The sequence below is a fragment of the Lepidothrix coronata genome, unplaced genomic scaffold, assembly GCF_001604755.1.
Source record: "Lepidothrix coronata isolate B3197 unplaced genomic scaffold, Lepidothrix_coronata-1.0 Scaffold97, whole genome shotgun sequence".
In the NCBI taxonomy this organism is placed as follows: domain Eukaryota; kingdom Metazoa; phylum Chordata; class Aves; order Passeriformes; family Pipridae; genus Lepidothrix; species Lepidothrix coronata.
This window is the reverse complement of record NW_016690277.1, coordinates 3228624-3251848: the sequence shown is the minus strand read 5'-3', so window position 1 is coordinate 3251848 and position 23225 is coordinate 3228624. Positions and strand designations below refer to the sequence as shown.

The 23225-nt window shown below is 37.1% G+C and overlaps 1 protein-coding gene across 1 annotated transcript in view; it reads left to right on the top strand.

The window, feature by feature from the left end:
* The window catches only part of SLC9A9 (solute carrier family 9 member A9), a 186363-nt gene that overhangs the window by 39280 nt on the left and 123858 nt on the right, over nt 1–23225 (top strand). The window contains exons 5-6 of the mRNA XM_017822413.1: nt 1792–1907; nt 9979–10084. Coding sequence (XP_017677902.1) covers nt 1792–1907; nt 9979–10084 — 222 coding nt within the window. The remainder of the gene's footprint in view (nt 1–1791; nt 1908–9978; nt 10085–23225) is intronic.

Below are 23225 nucleotides of genomic sequence, written 5' to 3'. Positions count from 1 at the left end.
ATCTGGAAAATTCTGAATTCTCCTGTGTTTCATTACATTACTGCCTCTCTCTTTTCCTGTTGAAGTAGCAAAATACTTGCTCTAGCTTGATGAGCTCCTTCCCACATTTAAAAGAAATTTGTTTGGGTGTAGAAAATGTCAGGTCTCCTGCAGCAAAGCTCATCTGAGTTTTATTCTTCTGTTGTATTGCCTCATAATGTTCCAAATCCATGACCAAATCCATTATTCACAAATATAATTTGCAACACTGAACTAACCTTAAGTCCAACTGAGAAGTTTTCAGAACAGTTATGTTGTGTGGTACTGGATGATGTGTAATAGCACCACCATTTGGAGCTCAGGTATCCAGCTGAGATCAAACTTTTCAATATCATTACTAAATTTTACAAATAGTCAAGATTTATTTTTATTTATTATTTTAATTTTTTTTTAAATGAGGAAGAAGAGTATGTCTGGTCAAAACTGCAAGCAGGTCTAGGCAATTATTTCTAAAAGGCATCCCCATGCTCACTCTCATTGCTGTGGCTTTTGAGACAATTGCAAATTGGGATAGCAGCACCACAGTCAGGTTTTGAAGGATTCGTTCCTGAAAGCTGACAAATTTGTCCTGGGGATAAAAAGACTAAGTTCACTGCAGGGTCCTGAGTCTTTGTTCTTTGGCAATGGAGAGAAAGTGAACTCATCAATCAAGGAGAACCATAGCTGGATAAACAGTTTTAGGGCAATTGGTGGTGAACTGTTTGCTAGGCAGCTCCTGTAAATACAGATACTCAGGACCACTGGGGAATGCTGTGGAGACTTATCTGCTGCCCTCCTAGTGGAATACAGTAAGACTGGTAAAGTATTTGAAAGCAATTTGTAATCAACTCTCAGACTGTTGGGTAAGTAACACTTCCTATGTCCCTCAGATCTTCTGCATTTTTGCAGCTTTGGTAACACCTTAGGAGTGTAGCTGAGGGCAAAACATAGCTCAGTATGTGCATGCATGGAGCCCTGCTTAAATGGTTGGTTTAAAGTCCATAGTTAGAAGAGCCCAGTTGTCAATTTATGTGTTGTATTTATGGAAAAGGGATGGAATGCAATTAGATTTATTATTAACTAGATTGGAAACATAAAAAATTGTGAAAATCTACAACAGGTTCTAACAACAACTGAATCTCTTTTTTTCGAGGTATTTCAAGATTCTTACTAGACTTCACATCTCAGATAGCATTGCCTGGTTATATAAACCAGTGATAACATTTCCTGTGAAACTGGTGAGGATGTAGCAGTGCATTTTGAAGTGTGACTTTGTTGCCTCACTGTCACTGTGAGTTGTTAAATATGTCTCATTTGGAGACCTTATCTGGAACTTTGAGTACAGCTAACATTTAAAAGCTCATAGAATAAAACTATTCATTTAGAAATATTAGAGCAAGCCACAGAGCTGATAGTGGAACTGCCTTTGTTTAAATGTTCTTCAATATTAGACAAATTAGTCTTAATAATGTCTTCTTACATTTACATTATCTTTCCTTTTGAAAAATAAACAGCTCAAACCATTGTCCTCTGCTACCAGCAGATGACAATTATTCAGAAAAACCTTTGCTTTGGAATTGTCTCTGGTGTTTCAATACAATATTTGACAGTTGAACAGGAAATAAAATTTTTACATAACTGCTTATGTTCAGTATTCGTGTGATAAGTTTACTGAAAAGAAGCTAAAGAGAATAAGAACCTGTTTAATACTGTAAATTGAGCATAATTGTTAAATGCTCTGTCTGAATGCCTGTCTTATCTTTCCTCTGACAGGTTGATAATGTATGGCTTTGTGAAGGCCATGGTACACATGGGCCAGTTAAAGCAATGGGAATTCCACTTCACTGACTGTTTATTTTTTGGATCACTGATGTCTGCCACAGATCCAGGTAACCATTTAAATAAATTGCTTTTTCAAAAGTCAGAAGAGTAAATAAGAACATCACAATTGTAAGTCCCATAGAAATCTTTTCTTCCAATAGCTGTTAAATGTCTGATATTCTGATAATCACAAGTCAAATCAGCTCCAGAGATCCCTTGTGTTTGTTTCAGTGACTAGTTTACCTAGGTTTAGCTCACAAACTTCATAATTGGAGTTGCTGGAAAGACTGGAAAAATGTCCTCCGATCTCCAGGACACCTCCCTGCTGATTGCTGTGGCAACTGCTGTAACCTGGGGCCTCACAGTTAAAAATCTCCACATCACACCCATGTGTGATCTAACCCAGCTTAAAGATACGGGAACGAAGCTTTCAGATTTGGCCACATGAATACTGTTTATAAGGCATCAGTTACGGCTTGAATGCAGTGCTCATATAAATACAATTCTAAAAAATCCCACACCAACAGATTTACTTGAATTTGTAGACATGAGATTTAAAGCCTGAAGTTGCAGTAAATAGCAAAGTCTGGGAAGCAGACTCGGAAGCAGACTCAGTGAGTTTCGGAATCCCAGAAGTACAGAATTCCTTACATTTGAAGGGATGTCTGGGGGTCTTCTAGTCCATCCTTCTAATCAAAACAGGGCTTATCTCAAAGTAAGCCTAGGTTTTGTAGATTTTTCCAGGTTTTGTTATGTTGAAAATGTTAATAAGAGTACTCTAATATTAAAAGGAAGGTATCGCTATTTGCATCTGTAACAGTGAAGGGCAAGGTGAAAAAAGGATTTTTTAATACGTTGTCTGCTGAGACAAAATACAAATTTTGCAAGGGTATGTTGGAATTTTTCAAAATGTTCAGCTGAGCTGTTCCAGGCAATGTAACAGAAAACATTTTGTCATGCACATTAGTGTTAACTACCCTTGAGAAACTTCTCTGAGAAACTTAGGAATAAAGCTTTCAAATCCCTGGCTTTGAAAAGAAATGAGAAAAAGCCATTTGTTCTACAATTTTTTTCCATTCTCTATATGATCTCTCAATATTTAACAAGATACTTTTGGCTTGTGATTTATCGTTCTGATGGCTTAAAAATATGGTCTAAAACAATTTATTTCCACAAAAGCAGTTGTTGCAAGATTGCTGTAAAAGCTGCATCAAGTTGTTATTCTCAAATTAATCCAAGCATCCAATATGCTGCCACTTATCACCCAGCTACATTATTAAGATTCAGCTCAGATTGGAGCCTATCCTCAGAGCAAGAGAAAAACACAGAAACTGAAAGCACAAGGGAAACCTTGGAAAATAAACTGCTTATGGAATAAAAAGGGTGCTTACAATTTCTAAGTATGTTTCTTGATGGTGCCATGAATAGGGTTTTGCAGCTGACTTGGTTTCTTTTCCCATTTTCCAGTCCAATACTATTTAGTTTCACAAAATTAACATGTTGACTTATGAGGAGTAATGTATAAGACAAATGCACTGATTTTGATTAGAATGGTACTAAATCACCACTGATTAATCTGAAACAACCACGAAATAAAAAAAGAAAACAAAACAGAAGCTCCTCTTAGACTGTAAGGAATAAGAAGTGAAAAGGGTTTCTTTTCCTAGATTTTTAAATAGGCTTAAAAATCTAATGCTGCAGTTGAGAAAACTGCTTTTAGTGTGACAAACTGTCATTGATTAATATTGTTTGCAATTACTCCTTACTTATATAGTGTCTGCTCATGTCCAAGAGGTTTTTTAATGTTCAGTCTTGCTCCCTCTGTTATCTACTCACAATAGTCTAAGTTGTTCCATGTGTTCACTAACCTTATCCATAAATTTCAACCACTCAAAGACTTTGAGAATTTTGAATTAAGTTTGTCATTAATTAAATGGTGGAGACTGCTGAAAATATTTCATTGTGTTGCAGGATCTGCTAATGAATTATAATCTCAAGCCATGTAAAGAGCTCACTGACATTCCAAAAGTTAAAGCTAAAATTTTGTGCCATGGAGAACTGATATGTATTAGAGCATAAAATAATCAGTCTAATGATTTTATATGTGATAACTAGGTTTTGATTTTGTTTTCTTAAAGAAATCTTTGGTAAAATGTCAGCATTATAGAAGTAGGCTAGAACAATAACTTAGTGTCTTAAGATGAAATAATAAATTCCTGTCAGATTTCCTACATGATTTTCATTTAATTTTTCACTGTGTAGGATTATAAACTCATTTTAAAAAGAGATTTAATTTCCCTTGGCTGTTGGAAGCAATTAAGTCTCAAAATATGCTAAAACTGATCAGTTGACAGAAGTTGGTTTGATTGAGTTCTGTATTTGTAATTGTAAAGATGACTGGTAGATGTTTATGTGATAAATAAAGACTTTTACTAGCAGGGCAGTGAACAAATGTCTGCCAGTTAAAGTTACCAATACTGTTAAGAAGAACAAAAAATATCATAGCACTCTGTAGGTTTTAGTTTTGAAAGTTATCTGAAGATTATTAATCTAGACATTTTTGCATAAAAATAATTCAGAAGAGTTGCTCTTACATGCTGTGTGTTCCTTTATATAGAAAACTAGCTCTTGAACTAAGATTAAGAAATTAATTTGAGACTGGATATACTTGGGACTGTGTTTTGCATTATAGACTGTGATCCCTAAACATCAGTGATGCTTTGGGATGCCTCAAAAGAACTTTCATGTCTCTAGACAGGAAAGTTAGAAACTTCACGGACAAAAGAAAGTTACTTTCAACTAAATAATTCGTTTTACAGAGAATATCTCCTTTCAATAATTTATTATTTTCAGCAGGAAAAGGTTGTTATTTTAAGACTTCAGGTGGGAGAATTAATTTAAAGAAACAGAATTCTAAAATTCCCAAATTATCACTTCCTCAATCTTTGATTTAAACATGACCAGTATTTACATTTTTCTTTATTCTGATCAATCTTGTTCTTTCATCTGTGTCAAACAGCACAGATTTCTCTCTTTCACTGTAGAAAGGGTTTCCTCGTGTTAGTATTGCATTTTGATTTCTAATGGAACCTGACTCTGGGAGTGTTTTGCTGTGATCCCCTCAAAGGGGGTGGAGCAGTTCCTTCCTACATCCTCTTGCATATGTCACTCGTCAAAAGCAGCAGTGAGAGTGTGGCAAAGGTGCTGCCGTGGGCGTGGAGCCCCCAGCGCTTGGCCCCTGAGCAACAGAGACCTGGCAAATGAAACCCTCTGCTGGGCGGGCACAGCCCGGGTGTTCTGACAGCAGCTGTGCTGTGCTGGGAAGGCGGGTCAGCAACGAGCCCCAGCAATCGGCTGCTCCAGGGCGCCAGTGGTTGTAGCAAATGAACGGACAGAACAAAACGGGCACGTGAATGGAAAGATCTGAGCTCTGCCTCAGCCACCAAAAATAACCCAACAGTGCGACTGGCACATTGTCTTGGCTGCTGCCATTAACACGTTCTGTGCAATGACCTTCCCATCCAGACACATCTCATGTGTCTTTAGCACTTCCTTTTTCTTTTTCACTTCTGACATTTCAAGTGTAGAAAACAGCTTTACCTTACAAGGGTTTGCCGGAGCACGGCTATTTCTGAGCTATATGAACTCCCTTACCTTTGGTCACATTGATAATCACAAGGCTCTTCCCTATTTGGAGTTACTATGGTTACAGCTGAACTGGAGCTGTGGGTTGCACTGCTCTTGTTATTGATAAAATTGGATATTTATCAGAAAGAGCAGTTTCCGTTTCTCATAAAATCAAAGGATTTCATATTAAGAAGCATAATGTACAAATACAACAACATAATACATTTCATATACTGGTTATGTAAGACTTTATAAATGTGGTTTTAATTAAAATATTTGTATGCTTTCTTCTTTTTCACCACTGAACTACTCTGTGAGTGGTGTGACTGCTTAATAGGGAAAGAAGACTATAACTTAAATTGAAATCTTTATTTTTAGACCAAGTCAATAGGAAATATAAGTTAAATTTCTCTCATCTTATTTTCTTCCTGTTTGACACTGCCCTCCTAAAAGAATTTATGCCCATGAGAAAGATATTAATAGTTCTAGTCAGAGGATTGAGGTACAATAATACCAGTACTTTATATAATGGTCTCATTTATTTTCTGGGTTTCCTTATTCTTTTTAAACATAACAGCAAAGTAGCATTGGATACAGTTAGTTTAGGGATTGTTGTAGTTTGCTGATATTTCAGTCACAAATACTTTTTACAGGGACCAATAACAAGCCCATTTGTTTCTACATATGTCAAAAGTTACCTTTCACAAACCAGCTCCACAGACACTTGTTATGACTTGGGTACAACTGAAAGCATGCTAAGCTTATCATCTAGCAGATGTTCCCTAAGGCCATGAAGTTAAGGAAGAAGTGAATCAGATTTCTGCTGGCACAAGTACTGTGAAAATCTTAAATGCTTCACTATTTCCTGCTTCCCATCTCTGAATTTTTAAGTGAAGGTCACAACTCTTTCTGAGTCAGCAGCTCTCATACACATTATTTCCACTGGCGTCAGTTTTCTACTGCCACAAAAGGTGTTTGTGCTCCCCCAATTACCTGTCCCTTTAGCCATCAAGTTCTTTACCTGTCTTTATCCCTGTCCTCATATACTTACACTGAAATAAGAGATGAAGAGGTATTGTGTACTTTAATGAAAAGTAGTTTGGTGTCTTTATAATACATATTGTATCTATTAAATTGTGCAAGTCTTTGAGTAGTTTCCACACAAAACCCAAGCCGTACTTACTGTTCCTCAAAGTGCCTTCAGAAAGCCAGGGAGGCTGTGCTAACTGCAATGCAGTGTCTATGGTCTTTCCTTAAAGTTCTCACAGATTAGACATATTGTGATATATGATTATTTTAAAATTAATTCCCTTGAGTTTAAAGTCAATCATCAAACAAAACATGATGTGTCTACTTTGGACACGATGACTATTCCTAGGGTGTGATTCTATCCAGAGAGCAATTTAAATTAACTTTCTTCCGTAGCAGAATGTCATGTCCCTTTTATCGTGTTTGTTCTGACCTATACCCATGGATTCTCATAATTAATGAAGGCAAATGTGATCTGGGGGAAGTGACTACATGCTGGTTGTCAAAACAAGGTGCAAATGTTTTCTTGAGCTCTTAAACAGGGTGGGTGTGCCAAAGATTCTGCAGTTCTCTGTTGTTATGCAGATACTATTTACAATGTTCATTAATGAGTTGGCTAATGCAACAGAGGGGGTTTCTTCAATGTATAATATTATGTATAAAGGAGATTGCAAACACTTTGAAAACTGTGATTAGAACTCAATATGATTCCTGTAATGATTTAAAATCAAGAAGAATAAATGCTACACTTAGAAAAAATCAACCTTATAGATAGCAGACAAGAAGTGAGCATTCACTTATGAGAAGGATTTGAGGTTTACAACCTGAAAATGAGTCATAAGTACCAATACATAGCAAAAAAAAAGGAAAATAGGATTTATTAACATGTTCTACAGCATCTTTTCATTTTATTTCTTGACAGTAAATGTCAACTACAATACTGGTGTCTGGTTTTAGGCACTGTATTTCAGGAAAGATATGCACTGATTAGAAGGCAAGAAAACCTTACTAAACGGAGGAGATTGAAAGTGAGTCAGTTTAGGGAGGAGATGTCTGAAATGAGTCTTTGAATAGGCAAAATGCTGCTGGAAAGAAAAACTGAATAAATGTGACAAATTATCTGTGTCTCATGAGGCTGGGAATGGAAATTACAGACTTGAAGAGCAGGAGGGGAGATTTAGGTTAGACATCATTCAGAAATAACTGCATTTATAAATATGAATACTAAAGAGTAAGTTACTCTCCCTTGGGATTTGTGGAACCAGCATCACTTCAGTTCCTTAAAAACAGATCAGAAAAATATCTGTCAGCAGTGATATGGCTGAAGCTTGCTGTGTCTTGGGCCAGACAAACATAGGGACAGAGCAGAGACCAGAATCCTTGGGTCAGGGACAGGTAGTTCTGTAAACAAGATCCTATAACCTCCACTGGAAACGAGAAAACATTTGAAATAGAAGATACTTTCTGAAAACTCGGTGAACTGGACAATCAATGCATTATTGTGTCTCTTGCTTTATTATTTTGCTTTCATTTGAAAAGATTTGAAGTCATATTTTTGGGGTAGGGTTGAGAAAGAAAGCAAAAGAAATCTGTTTACTTAGGAGGAAAGAAGAAGGAGAGGAATGTGTAGGCATCTGGTTGGCCTGCTACATGTACACACCAACAGGACTTTGGACTTTACTGCTTTCTTTTCCTTCTATCATTACCACAGGGACTATTAATGAGAGTCCAAACTAATTAGCCAATAAACAAAAGCTAGAAGTGGCAAATAGTTTTAGAAAACAAGTCTGTTGTTATGGCAATGACATCAAAGAACAGGGCACTAAACTGGGTCCACATTTAGCACATTAAGTCAGCATTGCTAATCAGGAAAAAACCTGAATATAGATGTTGGTGAACCAAGAAAATATCGTTTGTCAATAAAACTCCTTCCTACACCTTTGAGCTATTCTGGGGAAAGAACTCTTTTCCTAGTTTAAATTATAGCTGCAGTGGGAGTAGATGGGTGAGGTTACCAGGATGGTTAAATATAACTAGCTAATTTAAATATAGCTATATCAGCAAATGTTCAGCTACACACATCCCCTAAATTGTCTTCTGTAGGATAACACTTCCAAAATTCTTCAAAGATAACACATCAACAGAGATCACTTTGACATAAAATCTCACAGGAGAACTGAGAATCTATTTTGGGTTTATAAACAGATTTTTAGATTACACAGATATTTAAATGTCATTTAGAAAATCTAAGGAGTAATGATTTCAAAGTTCCAAGAAATATTATTAAGACAAAACGTCATTAGCTGTTCATGTTTTTCTGTGATTTATCAGCAGTCATGTGAATGTAAAAGTATATAATTGTCTTATCTAAAATGTCAGAGGTGAACATGGCATCCCAGAGGCACTCCTAAACTCTGGGATTCCTGGAACTTGAGGACTGAGTCATTTGCACAATTATGTACTAGAATGAGTGCCAGTGAAGCAGTGAGTTATCATGTAATTTTTAACCATACAAGTAACTGGGGGCCTTTACATTAAATTCTGTTTGAAAAGAGAAAGCTCTGCTTCACCCATGCAAAGATAAAATAATACCAACACAGAACATAAACAGTCTTCTTCAGTTGGAGATTACTGTGAGAAATAAAGAATCGGTTTTATCATTATGAAGTGCAAGGTAGATCTTGGGAAGGACTGTGATACCCTGTTTGCAGGTAAGAAAACTGAGGCATAAAACAGATAAGGCATAAGTTAATAACGTAGGACCTTATTTCCTGAATATGAGCCAAGTGTCCAAATGCCCCTGAGGATGTTTGTCTAAATGTTTTGCCCAACTTAATTTAAATTCAACACACTCTATTCTTTTTCTACTACACCGGTAAACTAAAAATCAAATAGAGGGTATAACTCATGAAGGAGGAAGGAACGTTAGTTAATGCTATTCTGAAGGCAAAGGGTTACAGGTGTCAGATATCCTGATCTGGACCAGAAGGCTGCATGACCACAGATATGCTAATCCAAGGGGAAAGTGGTTCAGGACAGGGTAAGTTATTATGCATATTCTTCAGTGAACAAGCATAATAGATGGATAAGTGTTATTAAATCCTTCTTAAAACAGGTAAACCACTACGCATTACACACAAAGTCCATGGAAAAGCCCATCTTTTCATCACCCTTGTTTTTTCTGTAGTCACAAGATCACAGTCCCTTATGCACAGTGAAACATGCTGTGACGTTTTCATATATGGATGATTCTCTGTGTGAGAGGGAAAGTGTCTTCCTAACTCAGCTGAAACACCAAAACTCATAAACCTAATGAATTTAAGGATCTTGTATACTTTAGCTGATCCCTTTTAACTTATTATTAACCACTTAGGCAATAAATAGGACTAGACTTCTCAAAACTCATATTCTAACATTGCTTTATTTCTTGAACTGCCAGAGCAACATGAAAATAAGAACTCACTTTGCTTTATTTCCATACAGTGACAGTTCTTGCTATTTTCCATGAGCTGCATGTGGATACAGATTTATACACGCTCCTGTTTGGAGAGAGTGTCCTAAATGATGCTGTGGCCATAGTGCTGACATAGTAAGTACACCCACCTCCATTCTTTACTTGGCGAGATAATTACAGGCTTTAATAGCTGATGTAATTCTCATTGATATAGTTTGTGCAAGTATAGATAGAGCATTTGAAGATTTTGTTACAGAGAAGTAGTTTTGGAATTGTTCTTTGTTTGTTAAACACTAGAATTTCAATATTGTTAATGGTAACTTCGTATCCAGAATGCAGTTTTTACTTCATATTCTTCAACCTAGAAAGCAGTCTATTCTGTAAAATTTGTAAAATTAATTCAATATTATTTCTTTTCTCATCTAAACAAGGTATCTTGAAAAATAATGCAGAATGAGCACCTGGGATATAGGGCAACTGTAAAATTGGAGACAGGTTCTTTTTGGTTTTTGCAATCTTTTATTTTCTAAGATTAAAACCAAAAAGTGGTACACAGTAGCTCAGTTTATCTACTCTTGCCTATTGAATCTGACAGAGCTTCAGCTGATAATATTATCTTGAATTTATATATAGCTTTTTTATTCTCAGGCATCCTCAAACAGATCACAAATGATGGGCCAAAATCACACAAGTATGTGCTGTCCTAAAAACACAGATGCTAAGTACATGATTAACAGAATCTCAACTCCACTCTACATGTATTATATGCTTCCTGAAGCTTTGCTAGAAAAACAAATAATCCTCTCAGATATAAGAGTAACAGAATTGCAAAATCAAGTTCAGTTCTCCAGGATGCTTGAAGATGCTTCACAGTAAGCCTCAATTCAGTGCCACCTTTCTCCTTACAACAGGGTTTCTTGAACTAGGATTTATTCTATCCTTCAGAAAAAAAAGACTTTTACAGATTTTACAGTCGTTAAAAAACTGAGATTTATATTTTTGTCTGAAACTCCATGCAGTTTCACTTATAATAGTTGAATTGCAAAAAAAACCCCCAAACTCGTTTCAAAACACAAAAAAATAGTATTCTTATTTAATTTATCATTCTCCAGTTATCAGTTTAGTTACATTCACCCACACTAAATTCCTCATATTGTTTTCAGAGCAAGAGTAGTATTTTCAAACACTGTCAAGTGTCTGAGCACAGCATTTCATGATTAGATACAGCATGGCTGTCACATCCAGTGACTGGGGCTGGAATGTGTCACTTAGAAGAGCATCTGGTACATCAGCAAATAAAATGCTCAGAAGGAAAACTAATCAAAGACAAGACAACTCAGTAGAGAGAGCAGACAGAAAAGCATTAAAGCAGCTATTAGAATCAGAAAGAAACATGTAGGTGACAGTAAGTCTGGGATCTTTTTCCTCTCCCTTGGTGTTGTTTAATAGAGGCCTAGACATTTACAGCTCATTTAGACTCTTCACCTGTTACTGCAAGATTCCTGGGCTGAGGAACTGTAAGGCTACAAGCAACTCAAGGGCACCCAGAATGTTTTAAGTATCTCTATTTTTCAGTCACTGTGATGCCAAAGCACACAGATCCCTTCAAAGGCACAACTCAACTGCAAAACAAATCTAGAAAGACAAGAACTATCAGATAGAACATGATCCATGAGTTTCTAAACTCTGCTCTTCACAGTACTCAAGTCTAGGTTTTGAATCTCAGCCTAAATCCTTCTCGTGTTTTCTTTGCTGTACATGGGAGATTACAAATCTTTACTATACAATCTCTTGTCACTGGAAAACTAATGTTTTGGGGTTTTTTTATATTCAGTGTGACTGATAGTTTGATTTCTAGAGACATTTTTAGCAACTGAAGAGAATATATGGCATCATCAGTTTCACAATTCATGACTCTCTGGCTTAAATAATCAGCTTCTGCAGAAATACAATGTTTCTGAAACCTAATATGATCTTCCTGTTGCCATTTAAGTAAAGATATACTGTTAATAATGTCAGCTTCAGGTCATTAACACCCCACTAAGCCAACCTGAGTTTAAATGAAGAATATTATTTTTCTATGACTGTGAAAGATCAGCTATTTTTTTTTCCCTGTAACCCATACCATTCTTGTGTGCAAACACAACATGTTCATAATTACAGTAATAGAGGTCTATTTAAAAAGGTGTGAGAATAATGTTTACAAATCTGCAAAAGCAATAATGAGTGGCTTAGTACACTACATAATGGTAAACAGAAAATAGAACAAGAAAATACACAGTGTCTTTCATTATCTAACAGAATAGACAAGATAATGTCTGCAGGAGTGACTCACTGCAGGAAAGGCAGAGAGAGAAAAGAGGGAAGGCCCTTCTGGCTGGCTGTGGCAATTGGACAAGGTGAAGCTGGTGTGGCTGATTGCCAACAAGGGTTTAGATTGATCTCTCTCCTTTCCTTCAGCCCCTCCCTCCAACCACTATTCTTCCTGCGCTGTTTATCATTTAGTTTAAGAAGGACAGCAGCAGGACCAGCTACTCCTACATTTTTCTTCTGGATTTAGTAAGTCACAGGAGCTCTGTGTTGCTGCAGCAGTATGTACGGACACTGTGGCCAATTGCCCTCAGAAAATACTGATCAAGGACACAAATCTTCCAGGCCAGTTTAGCGACTCTCCTCTGGCCATCCTGCCACACCAAACACCTGGGTGTTTGTGATAATTGCAAGATTTCATTTATACTGTGCTATTTTAAGATAATCCATGCAGGAGGGATCACTGTGACTCGAATAGACAGCAGTGGCTGCAGGAAGGCTGGCAAGCTGTTGTGCATCTGGGAGAGCTCACACACACAAGGGCCTCTGGGAGCAAGGGCATTGTAGATGTGACAAGGATTTTCTCCTATAAAAGTAACTTGCAGAGTTGCTTACAACTTTTCATTATTAGGATAAAAGTCTCATTTTAATAAAAAGTTTTTTGACAATTCTCACAGAAAATAAATATTTTGGAAGAAAACAAGTATTTAAATTATTAAAAATTAGTAATTTATGAGCCTGGTTTAGAGCAAGGATTCAAGATATTTAAGAAAAATAATAACAGAACCTTGCAAGACAACACTTACTAGATTACTAAACATGTCTGCTTTTAGGCAGAAAAACCTGTATGATAAATTATGCCACAAATATTTCCCACATCCTTTGTTTTCCAGAAAATTAACTTGTCACCTGTGTCCACTTTCTATGTCTATTCACAGTAGAAACTTTATATGTAGAAGTATTTTATACATACTAACGTTAAAACAAATAAATAAAACATAATCTTTATGATTACAGATTGTTTCACTATTTAGAATTTCATTTTAGACAACAGATTATGGGAATCTTTTATGAAAAGGTTGATCATATCTTTATATATTTATTATATTTTACCATATCTTTATTACAATTTTAAAGAAATCATTCTCAGTTCTTCAGATATACACCAAGAACTTTACCTGAGTTTATTCTGTAGCTTCAGAATGAAAGAATGTCATTTAGGATTATGTTTCTTATATCAGTGTATCATGATATATGCTGCATAGAATGACTTATTTTGCTTTCTTGGGGATTGGTCTATGGTGTTGTGAATATTTTCATAATATATTCTAGATTATATCTTTTCTACCACTCTTTGTATCCTGTAACTCCTGGGTTTTCAACTTCTTCAGCTTTTTAGCAAAAATATTAATAACCAAATTTAGCTTACAAATGTTCCAGCACAGATAAAGCTCTGTGCCATTTAACCTGCCACCCAGTTCCCTGAACATCATAAAGCAGCAGCCTGTTTTGCTTTGGATATGCATAGGCATTTATTCCATAGGATGTGCCCCTCGAGGTGATCTATTTCATCCACAGATTCCAGCCCCAGGAATGTTTGTCATTGCTTAGGTTTGTAGATAGAGCCTTAGATACAAATACAGTGGGTTGGCTGTGTACTTAGGCACTTATGAGCTGTGGACTTCATTCTAAAGATCAAAACAGAGAAGGATCTCAGTAATTTCAGTTGGAGTTGTGTGTATGAAGACTGTGGAATCTGGCTAAAAATTAATAATCTACAGTTATTTTTGATCAAAACATATGAACCTTCTGCTTCACTTTCATTCCTTTTCCATTGTTCTGTCTTCATATACTATATCACTTGTTGAAGAAAACATCTGCATATATTTCGAGTGCACTTGCTGTAGGTTTGAACTTGGCACAGTTTTTGCACATTTTCAGAGAAATTTGATGAAGAAAGTGTAGAAGTTGCAGAAAAAGCATTGAATATCTTGAGATGTGACTGAAAAGCAGCTCAAGATGTCATTAGCATTGAGACAGTATATTTAGCAGAGCTATTTCATCTTTCTCGTGCTGAGTGCTCTGTGAGTGCAGGATGTGGAAAGCAGTAATGAATAGTGATATGTGTTCCTGCTAACAAATTATCTGAGGGAACGTTGCACAAGAGATGTTTCCATTGTGGCCAATGTCAGGTGCCTCTGTATCATTATTATGTGACAGTCACAACTTCATTTCTCTGCTGGCTCGGTACCATTGCTCTGTGGGCCTGACGAGCCTCAGCCCTTCCCAGAGGAGGAGATAGTGTGGAAGTCACATGGGCATCAGGGACATCAACACATGCCACTGTAATCAAAACAGGTGAGTGGCAGCCAGAGGACACAGGACGTGAGTCACTGTGACATGTGTGACACGTGGCAAGCAGTGGATTCATTTGCTCCGTTATATGCAGGCAAGAACTGTTTGATACATGAATGAAATGGAAATCTTGTAGATAAAAAGCATGGTTGAGGATCCCACGGCAAGGAAGCCAGAGAACACAGAAACTACCTGATGTATGAAACCAAGACCTCCCGTGTCAAAATGCTAATTGCCCTAGAAGCATAGATATTTCTGGACAGAGAGGAAAGCACAGTTTCCTTGTGAAGTTTGGCTTGTAATTTTTGAGGAAATTACCTTAAATAGTATGTAAAGGAAGAGATGGTAACCTTGAAGAAGAAAATAAACGAAAAAAACCTGGATTGTTTTGAAATGGATATTCTGCCTCTTTTGTAAAGTATCCATTGGTTGTATAGATTCGACAAATTTCATTAATGCCTATTAGCAAAATTTAGGTGACATAAGGCCCAGTAATTATTGGTGAAATGCATATTTCCAATGATGCTCTCAGGAGCAATATTGTTTCAGGAAATCACTGAGCCTCTATTGGCCAGATAAGACAGTCTGAAGTAAAAACATAATGTTCCTTTTTTTTTCTTTTTTATTCCTCAAAAAATCTGTACCAGTAAAAGGGTACTGCAACCCCCTTCTACATAATAAGCCTCTATGGATTTGTTCAAAGCTTTACCAAGCAGTTTAGCACGATGACAAAATTTCATTTTCCAAAGTTCTTGGAATATAATTTTTCTCTAACAATAGTTATATTTCAAATCCATTTTTCATGATCTAGCTACAGCAGATGAAACCATATCTGTACTTGATAAATTAACTCTCCATAGAATCCAGATCACTTTTAAATAGTTTATAGTTGGGAAATTGCCCCTTTCATTTTGCTTTTGCCTTTCTTCTTTAGCATAAACAGAACTTATCCACTATTGTAGAATAAAATATAAAGGAGGAACTCTAATTATTCAATGTGTTTATGATAACAGGGCATAGCACTGAGGGCAAAAGGGGCAGGGCAAATCAAAAAAGGTGATGGTTGGCTTTCCTATACCCAGTGAGGAAAAGTCTTGTAAAAGTAGTTTCATGGCCCCTTCTTGAATATTTCCAGGATGAACATATTCCAACTCAGGTCATAGCATACCTCTTCTTTGCTTAAAAAAATACTTTCATTCTAGTCTAGTAGTACCTCATGCAAGTTAATATTGTGTTCAAACCATCCTTTCCTGGCAGAAAGTCTCCTGGAAGCTTGTATGGGGCTTTCTAAAATAACACGGCAAAGGTAACTGAGACAAATTTATTGAAAAACAATATTCACTTCCAAGGGAAATAACTTAGAAACCAGAGTTCAGCTCAGTGTGTGCTGAGCACCCTCTAAGGTTATATCTTGTCAGACAGTGATCCTTATAATTATCTTAGGAAGACAGGAGAATTCCTTCTGACACACTGGTGATTCTTACTGGTAGGCACAGTCATCATATTACTAATTTCAGTACAGTTTAGATGTCTTCAAAATATAAGAAACTCTTGATGTAATGGACCTCAAATAAAAAATTAATAAGAACCTTTAAACCTTTCTGAGTTTAGGTCTCTGTTTATGTGTATTGTTATTACTTCAGTGGGTTTAGTGCTGTTACTATGCCATTGAACTTGAAGGTACTTTACACGGGAGGCAAATGTAATCAGAAATTGAAGAAACAGATATTTGACAAACATCAAATATAATTGCAAATATTCAGTCTATGTTTCATGTTGTCATTGGCCCAGTGAGGTGACTGTCCATTATCTGCAAGTGTTACTTTCCTAGTTTTCACAATTTCTAATTGTTATTCTTTGTGTATTATATATTAGAATCAGTAGTTCTATAAAGGACAAGAAAAGATACTACAACTATGCTGTTGAATAATTAAGTTGGGAGCTGGGACTTGAGGGAAATAATATTGGCTTTGAAAGCTATGATGGGTGTCTCCTTGATGCTTATCTCAGTAGATGTGAAGCTCCCTTTATGATTATATTATGCTTTTTTCTTTTGTCATGGACTGTCTCTAATTTGGATCCTTTACCCTTTCATTTTTGGAGCATTGTTCTGTATAGACTTTGCTACACTTTGATCCCTGAGCACATTGAATAAGAAATATTGCAGAGGAAAGATAGCTGAATGTTCTCATATCATATTTTTCCCTCAAATTGCTGTTATAGTCAGAAAGTGGCCTTTAAAAGTGACATTGTGTGCTTCCGTATGTATATCTCAAAACCTTTTTTATCATGTGTACCAATTGAGAAACAAAGACTTTGTTTCAGCTTCCTCCCCACCTGTGGGTAAGTGGGAGTTTGTTCAGTCTAAGAACACGGTGAATTCTGTCAGCCTGAATCCCAAACCTCGTGCTGAGGCACTGTTAGCAAATAGCAGAAAAATATGACTGCATCAGTACGGAGCAATCACATATTAAAAAAAGAATTTTTGTTTCTCTGTTGCCCTTGTATTTTTAACCATTTTTTTTAAACCCTGCATTCATGCAATTTCTTAGTGTCTTTTAATGTTTTATCTCAGCCACTGGAGTGAAAAAGAAACTCATTTAAGTTCTATTTAGTTCCAACGTATATCTGAGCGTAGACATTATTCACACACCCTGGGCATATCAGTACGTAAGAAATAGTGTAAAAAAACACTTCTAAGTGGGCCCTTATGTGCCCACAGTTTAAAGTTTTAGTGTACCTACACATAAAGCTTTTCAGTCTAGGTAACTGGTTTTCAAAAGTATAAAAGCCTCATTCCTTGCCAACTACTGTACAAAGCTGCACAGAGCAACACTTGTAGCCAAGGAAGGAAAGAGGAAAATAGAAGCACCTGTGCCATTAAACACATGACAAAAAGGTAAAAAGTATCAACACATGCAGCATTTTTCTGCTTCAAGAAAATAGATTTCTAAGTGTTGGAAGAGGTGGTGAAATGGAGATGAAAGAGCAAGTAGGAAAAAGCAACAAATGGACATTGTGAAAGCACAGCTAGGAAAAAGATGCAAGAGTGAGAAAAGACAAGACATGGTGAGAAACAAAGATAAGGCACACTGTGTAACTACAGATCATGACAGTGATACATAAACCTGTAGCTAGGACTCCTTGGAGGGAAGAAAAACTTGTTTACTCATAGGGATGCAGAGAAAAACCTGATTATTTTTCTCTGATGCAATTTTGCGGTTTAATCTTGATTTCTTGTAAATATCTATGTTGAAATCCTTAAGCAGAACATCAAAATCTGCTCCTGAACTGTAAAGAAACTGGCAACAGAATAGGAATTAGGACAGCCAGTTCTAAAGAGTGATAGGCTGCAATCAAGTAGTGGGTCTGAATTTAGAAAAGGAATGAGATTCTGCCAGAAATACAAGGAGTTGCCCCCAGACCCATTCTTTGTAGCTGTCTTTATGTTAACTAGTTTGGCAGACCTGCAGGAACTGAGGCCTGTATGAGCTCAGTTTGAGCAGTGGCAAGCTTAGATAGGGGTTGCCTTTGCAAAATCCAACCTAGAAATCACAGCTCAAAGTGAGACCAGCGCTGGAACCCAACCAGGCATAGGGAGAGTTGTTCCATGGTATTGACTCGCATGACCTTGAATCTTTGCCAAAGATTTAGGGATTTCAATGCCTGTGAGCTACAATTCTACATGAATGACTGGCTGGATCTCTGGATAAAGGCCTCGCCTCATTCCAGATAAATACTATTTGTAATTTTATTCCCACTAAGATTCCTAAGGAAGGATGCCTGTAACACTGTGGAAGAGAATAAAATAGAACCACCTGAAAACCTGAAAGCAGGCAAGGATGGAAGCTCAGCCCAAACATTTCAGTTACTCGTTCCCCTTAGACAAGATGAATTTGGCTACTATTCCCCATATTGTTGGAAAGGCTTATATACCGAGCAGCCATTCAACCAGTCAAATAACAGAGTAATTTATAAATTAATAGAGCAAGGAGTTAATTGTGCAATGAGCTAGTGAGTGATTTCAAAAGGTGGATGAGGAATCCTTTCCCTCTATTATTTCTATAATAATGAAATTATGGTTGTCCATCTGCTCTTTTTACCTTTGAGGAAGGGTTTAGTCCCAGCTTATTTTGTTGATGATAATTAGAGTTTCACGTCACTGACCATCTGGAACAGGAGATGTGAGCACTGGGAAACTAACCAAACTTGCTATTAGCAGGAACTTTAAAAGAGCTTCTTTCCCAGAATAGAGGAAATCCCACATAAAATGTTTGTGTCATTTTTTAATAAATCTTCCTTTCTTTTTTCTCCATAAGCCTTACAGTAAAGGCCAGAGTTATGCTTAAATCGGGGGGGGAATGCTATTGAATTTCTGTAATGCTTGTTAAAGCTGGAATTTCAGCATGAAAATGGAAACTCAGAATGTTTTCAGGAGGTAATTCTCCTTATTATATTTTTCACATTTCATATTTCATATCCCTCTTTCCAATATTAGCGCCACATCAAAATTTTACTTTGTATGTACTTAATACACACTAAAGGTCTTACTCGCTGCTGTATTGGCTCTGCCTGAGCTGCAGTTCATTCTCCCTACAGAACCCTCCCAGTGCTGGGCTTTGTGTTGGTACCAGGGAGGTGTTGATAGCACAGCAGTGTTTTGGCTGCAGCTGAGCAGAGCTGGCACAGTGCCAGAGCTGCCTCCCCAGCATCCTACCCCTCTGCTGGAAGTGGGCAAAGTCTTGGGAGAGCACACAGCCAGGACAGCTGACCCCAACTGACCAAAGGGATATTCCATACGCATGACGAGCTCGGCAGGAACAGCCCAGAGAAAGGAGGAAGGGGCAGGGGAGGCTTTTGTTACTGTGTTTATCTTCCAGAGCAACTGCTACACGTACTTGCTACAGATACACATGCTCTGCTTCCCGGAAAGTGGCTGCACATCCCGTACTGATGGGAAGTAGAGAATAAATATTTTGTTTTCTTTTGCTTCCACACACAGCTTTTGCTTTATTAATCTGCCTTTATCTCAACCCATGAGGTTTTTTCCATGTTATTTTGTTCCCCCCACCCCATCCTGCTGAGGAGGGGAGAGTTAGAGTGGCTGGCTGGGCACCCGTCATCCATCCAGGGTGGGCCCACCACAGTTACCTAATTGGGTCTGGATTGTCTGTGCAATTTATTTGAATAGGCAGCCTTCAGTCGCATTCTGCTAAACTAGAATATATTTCAGTGAGTAATGTTATAGAGAGTGCCCTCAGGGATGTATAGAAATGTAGCTTAGCTCAAATCAGCTGGGAATGTCTGTACTTGTCACACCCAATCAAATCAGACTAGCTACAGGTATCTCTGTCCACTGATACATAATCAGACTGATAAGATTTAAGATCAGAATTAAGAACACTGCTTGCAGTCCTTGCAAATCACATCTAAGGGGCAATTATTTAGCCACATTTTCTGTACAAATGACCGAATTGGCATCAAAGTTTCTTCATTTCAAAGACCTATTGGGAACTCTTCAGAACTGAAGTACAGCCTGGGATGAGTCAGCCTGTTTTGTGAGCTCTTCCAGATGTTTTTGCTTGTCCAAATAACCTTTCTCTAGTGAATAAGACAGATTTTTCTGAGACCAAGATAATTTCATACAGAATCTAATTCTACTTACAGAGACAACTCCCTTTTAGTTTAAAATGATAATATGATACTATTTCCCTTGAAAGGTTCCAAAAGAAAGCTCATTTCATCCTCTCTGGATGAGATACTGTACATAAGAGTCTGTCTGGTTCTTGCAGTAGATCAACATATTTTTCAAGTCTCCTGGCAGGGAAGAGAGAGGAGGAGTGTGTATTGGAAAGGTGGGGAGAGCCTGCCATTTCATTTGCTGGGTACCCACCAATACCTATTCATTGCCCAAATCCTTTCCAGAAACACAGTATTGAAGAGCACAGTTATCTCAAAGAGGCAGAGGATTTGTGACAACAGGATAAACTCTGTAAAAATTCTGTTATTCTTTGGAGATCAGGTTGTGATTAAATGAAAGGAACCTGTTCCTAGAATGGACTGCATGATTTCAGTGGCTACCCAGGAACACAAGGAAAGACTGAAATCTCTCATGATCCCTCTGTGAACTCCTCCAGAAGCTGTGTGCTACAGTTCAATTGGAATTTCATCATTCTGACCTGCTCTAAGCCTTTTTTGGTTTTACTAAAAAACAAAACTGCTTCGTACTGCAAGCCTTGATCTTTTAAGACTCAAATCCTTAAGCTACTGATTCTGTTAGAACGGACAAAATTCTCCACAAAATTCTTTAGCATGTGTGTATGTGCATATATGTGTATATATACTTCTGGATATATGGGGAATTATCCATAAAGCACGTCAAGATAATCAAATGTTATCAAGTACTCAAAATTTACATAATGCCCCAAGATTTTCATATCTTACTGAATAGGAGTTTAGAGGCACCTTTTGTAAACATTTTAATCAAATGTAATTTTTAAGTTTATTTTTTTCATGCACAGAAACCCCCCTCTCTCCATACCCAAGACATTATTTTCAGTGCGCATGTTTCACCTTTTGGATTAGGAACTTTAATGTTTTTCAGGATACACTTTTGTCACTTGAGCAAAGAGAATAATTGATAACAGTAGCATAGAGCTGCCTTCCCTCAGTGGCAGGCACAGCAGAAGAGACTGCATACCTCTAGCTACTGCATTTCACAGCTACTTAAATAACAAGACTCAGCAGATATCTTTTCTTAGAATTTATTTCAATGGTTATGGGCCTTTTATATTGGTCACAATCTCATTCTTTCTCTCTCCTTTGTCTGTTCACAATCTCTATCTTGCTCTACCTATTTCCCTGAATTGCACGACCTCCTGCACTTCTGCTGCAGTCACCAGTCCTCAGCTCTCCCATCTGAGATGGAAAGAAATTATTTCTAGAAATAAGCTAAGACTGGAAACTCTTAAACCAATCTCCTGCATTCCCTAAAGCCAAGAGATACCCTGACTTCATTTCTGCTACCCTTATGACTATGTTGGGACAAACAGAGGAGGTGATGAGGACAAGAGAGAGAGATGTGATGGTTCTGAAGTCTGGGGACACAGCAGCTGGCAGAGTTTGGGGAGCAGCAATTGCAGGAAAAAAACATATGTTTTAGATGGCACATGCCTAATACAGATGAGATCTTATCAGATTGTTTTAGTTGATGAAGTTTATCAGATCTCCACTGAGATTTGTCACCTAAACATTTCAGAAACCTTAGAGATTTGCACAATTTTGCCACATTTTCACATTTTGAAAGACGCGTAAGTAACAGATGGGTAATTTCCTCTTTCCTCCCCTTAGAAATGACAAGTCTGAATTTCAAAGTGGTACAGTGAGAAAGCTTTGTAATTATGTGGCTGTGAGGTTTCTGTCCAAGATAAGCACAAATGTGTTCTCTCTATACTGGATCTGCAAAATGCAAAAAAAAAAAAAAGGTCTTCGGTCTTCATGGAAATTGCAAATGCAACAAGGAAATGTAGCCTCAATGGTGGCATTTTGGCAAAGTCACAAGCTATAACTGAAAGAGAGGAAACACTCAGGGCAGCAGTTGTGCAAGTGGCCCTGAGAGAGGACAATCTGACAATGTTTCTTCATTTCTATTGTGTTGAGGGCAATGGGACTTACGAACATTTCCTGTAAAGACCACTGTACCAAAGAAAGAAATCCAGGCCTTTTATCAGATTGCTCTTAATGCATTAGGTACTTTGATTTTCCCTAACTAATTGCTAATTATAATGATCTACATATGTTGAACGTAATATGCATATATGTATGTTATTGAATTCCTAATGAACACCCACCACATTTCTGGGGAGACCTAGTGACATGAGAATTTGGATTTTGAAAAGCAAGGTTTAAACATAATTAAAACTTTGAACAAAGTAGCATCCCAACAATACACTGGATAAACTGATATTCATATCTTTCCCCTTAGTAATTTCTCCATTACAAAGTCTCACAAAAATGAAATCATTTTGAAAATTAAAGCATTTTCAATTTGTATCCCCGTTCATTTAATGTTTATTTTATTTTCATTTAAAAGAAATCAAAGAGTTCTTTCTTTCTACATTGTTCTACTGATCTGTAGCAAGCACAGCCAGAAAAGAGAGCGAGAGAAATGAGAATAATACAATGCCAAGCAGGCTGCTGTGCCCTGCCTCAGACACACTGGGAGAGGGTTACAGCTAGATGAAAATATTCCTAAAGAAAATGTGTCAGCCTCCTGAACCATTTAACAATGTATATCTTCTTTATTACAGCATTTTTATTTCTAGAGAGTAATGTTAAAGGTATTTCTAAACTCTCGGTTTAGGGTGTTCAGTTTTACATTCTATTTGTAGCGTTAGCAGGACTCAGCCCATAGCTAGGAGAGTGTTTTCACTGCAATGATAGAGTGAGGTGAATGCAAAAGTTTCTGAGCCAAGACTCCTACATTCTAGTAATTATGAGGGTAATGAAGCTAGGCAGAATTATTTTCATTTTATTAATAGCTGTGTTTAAGCCTCATAGAACTGCCTGTCTAGGGAAAGTATTTATTTTTAAACTAAGTGGTGGAAATTAA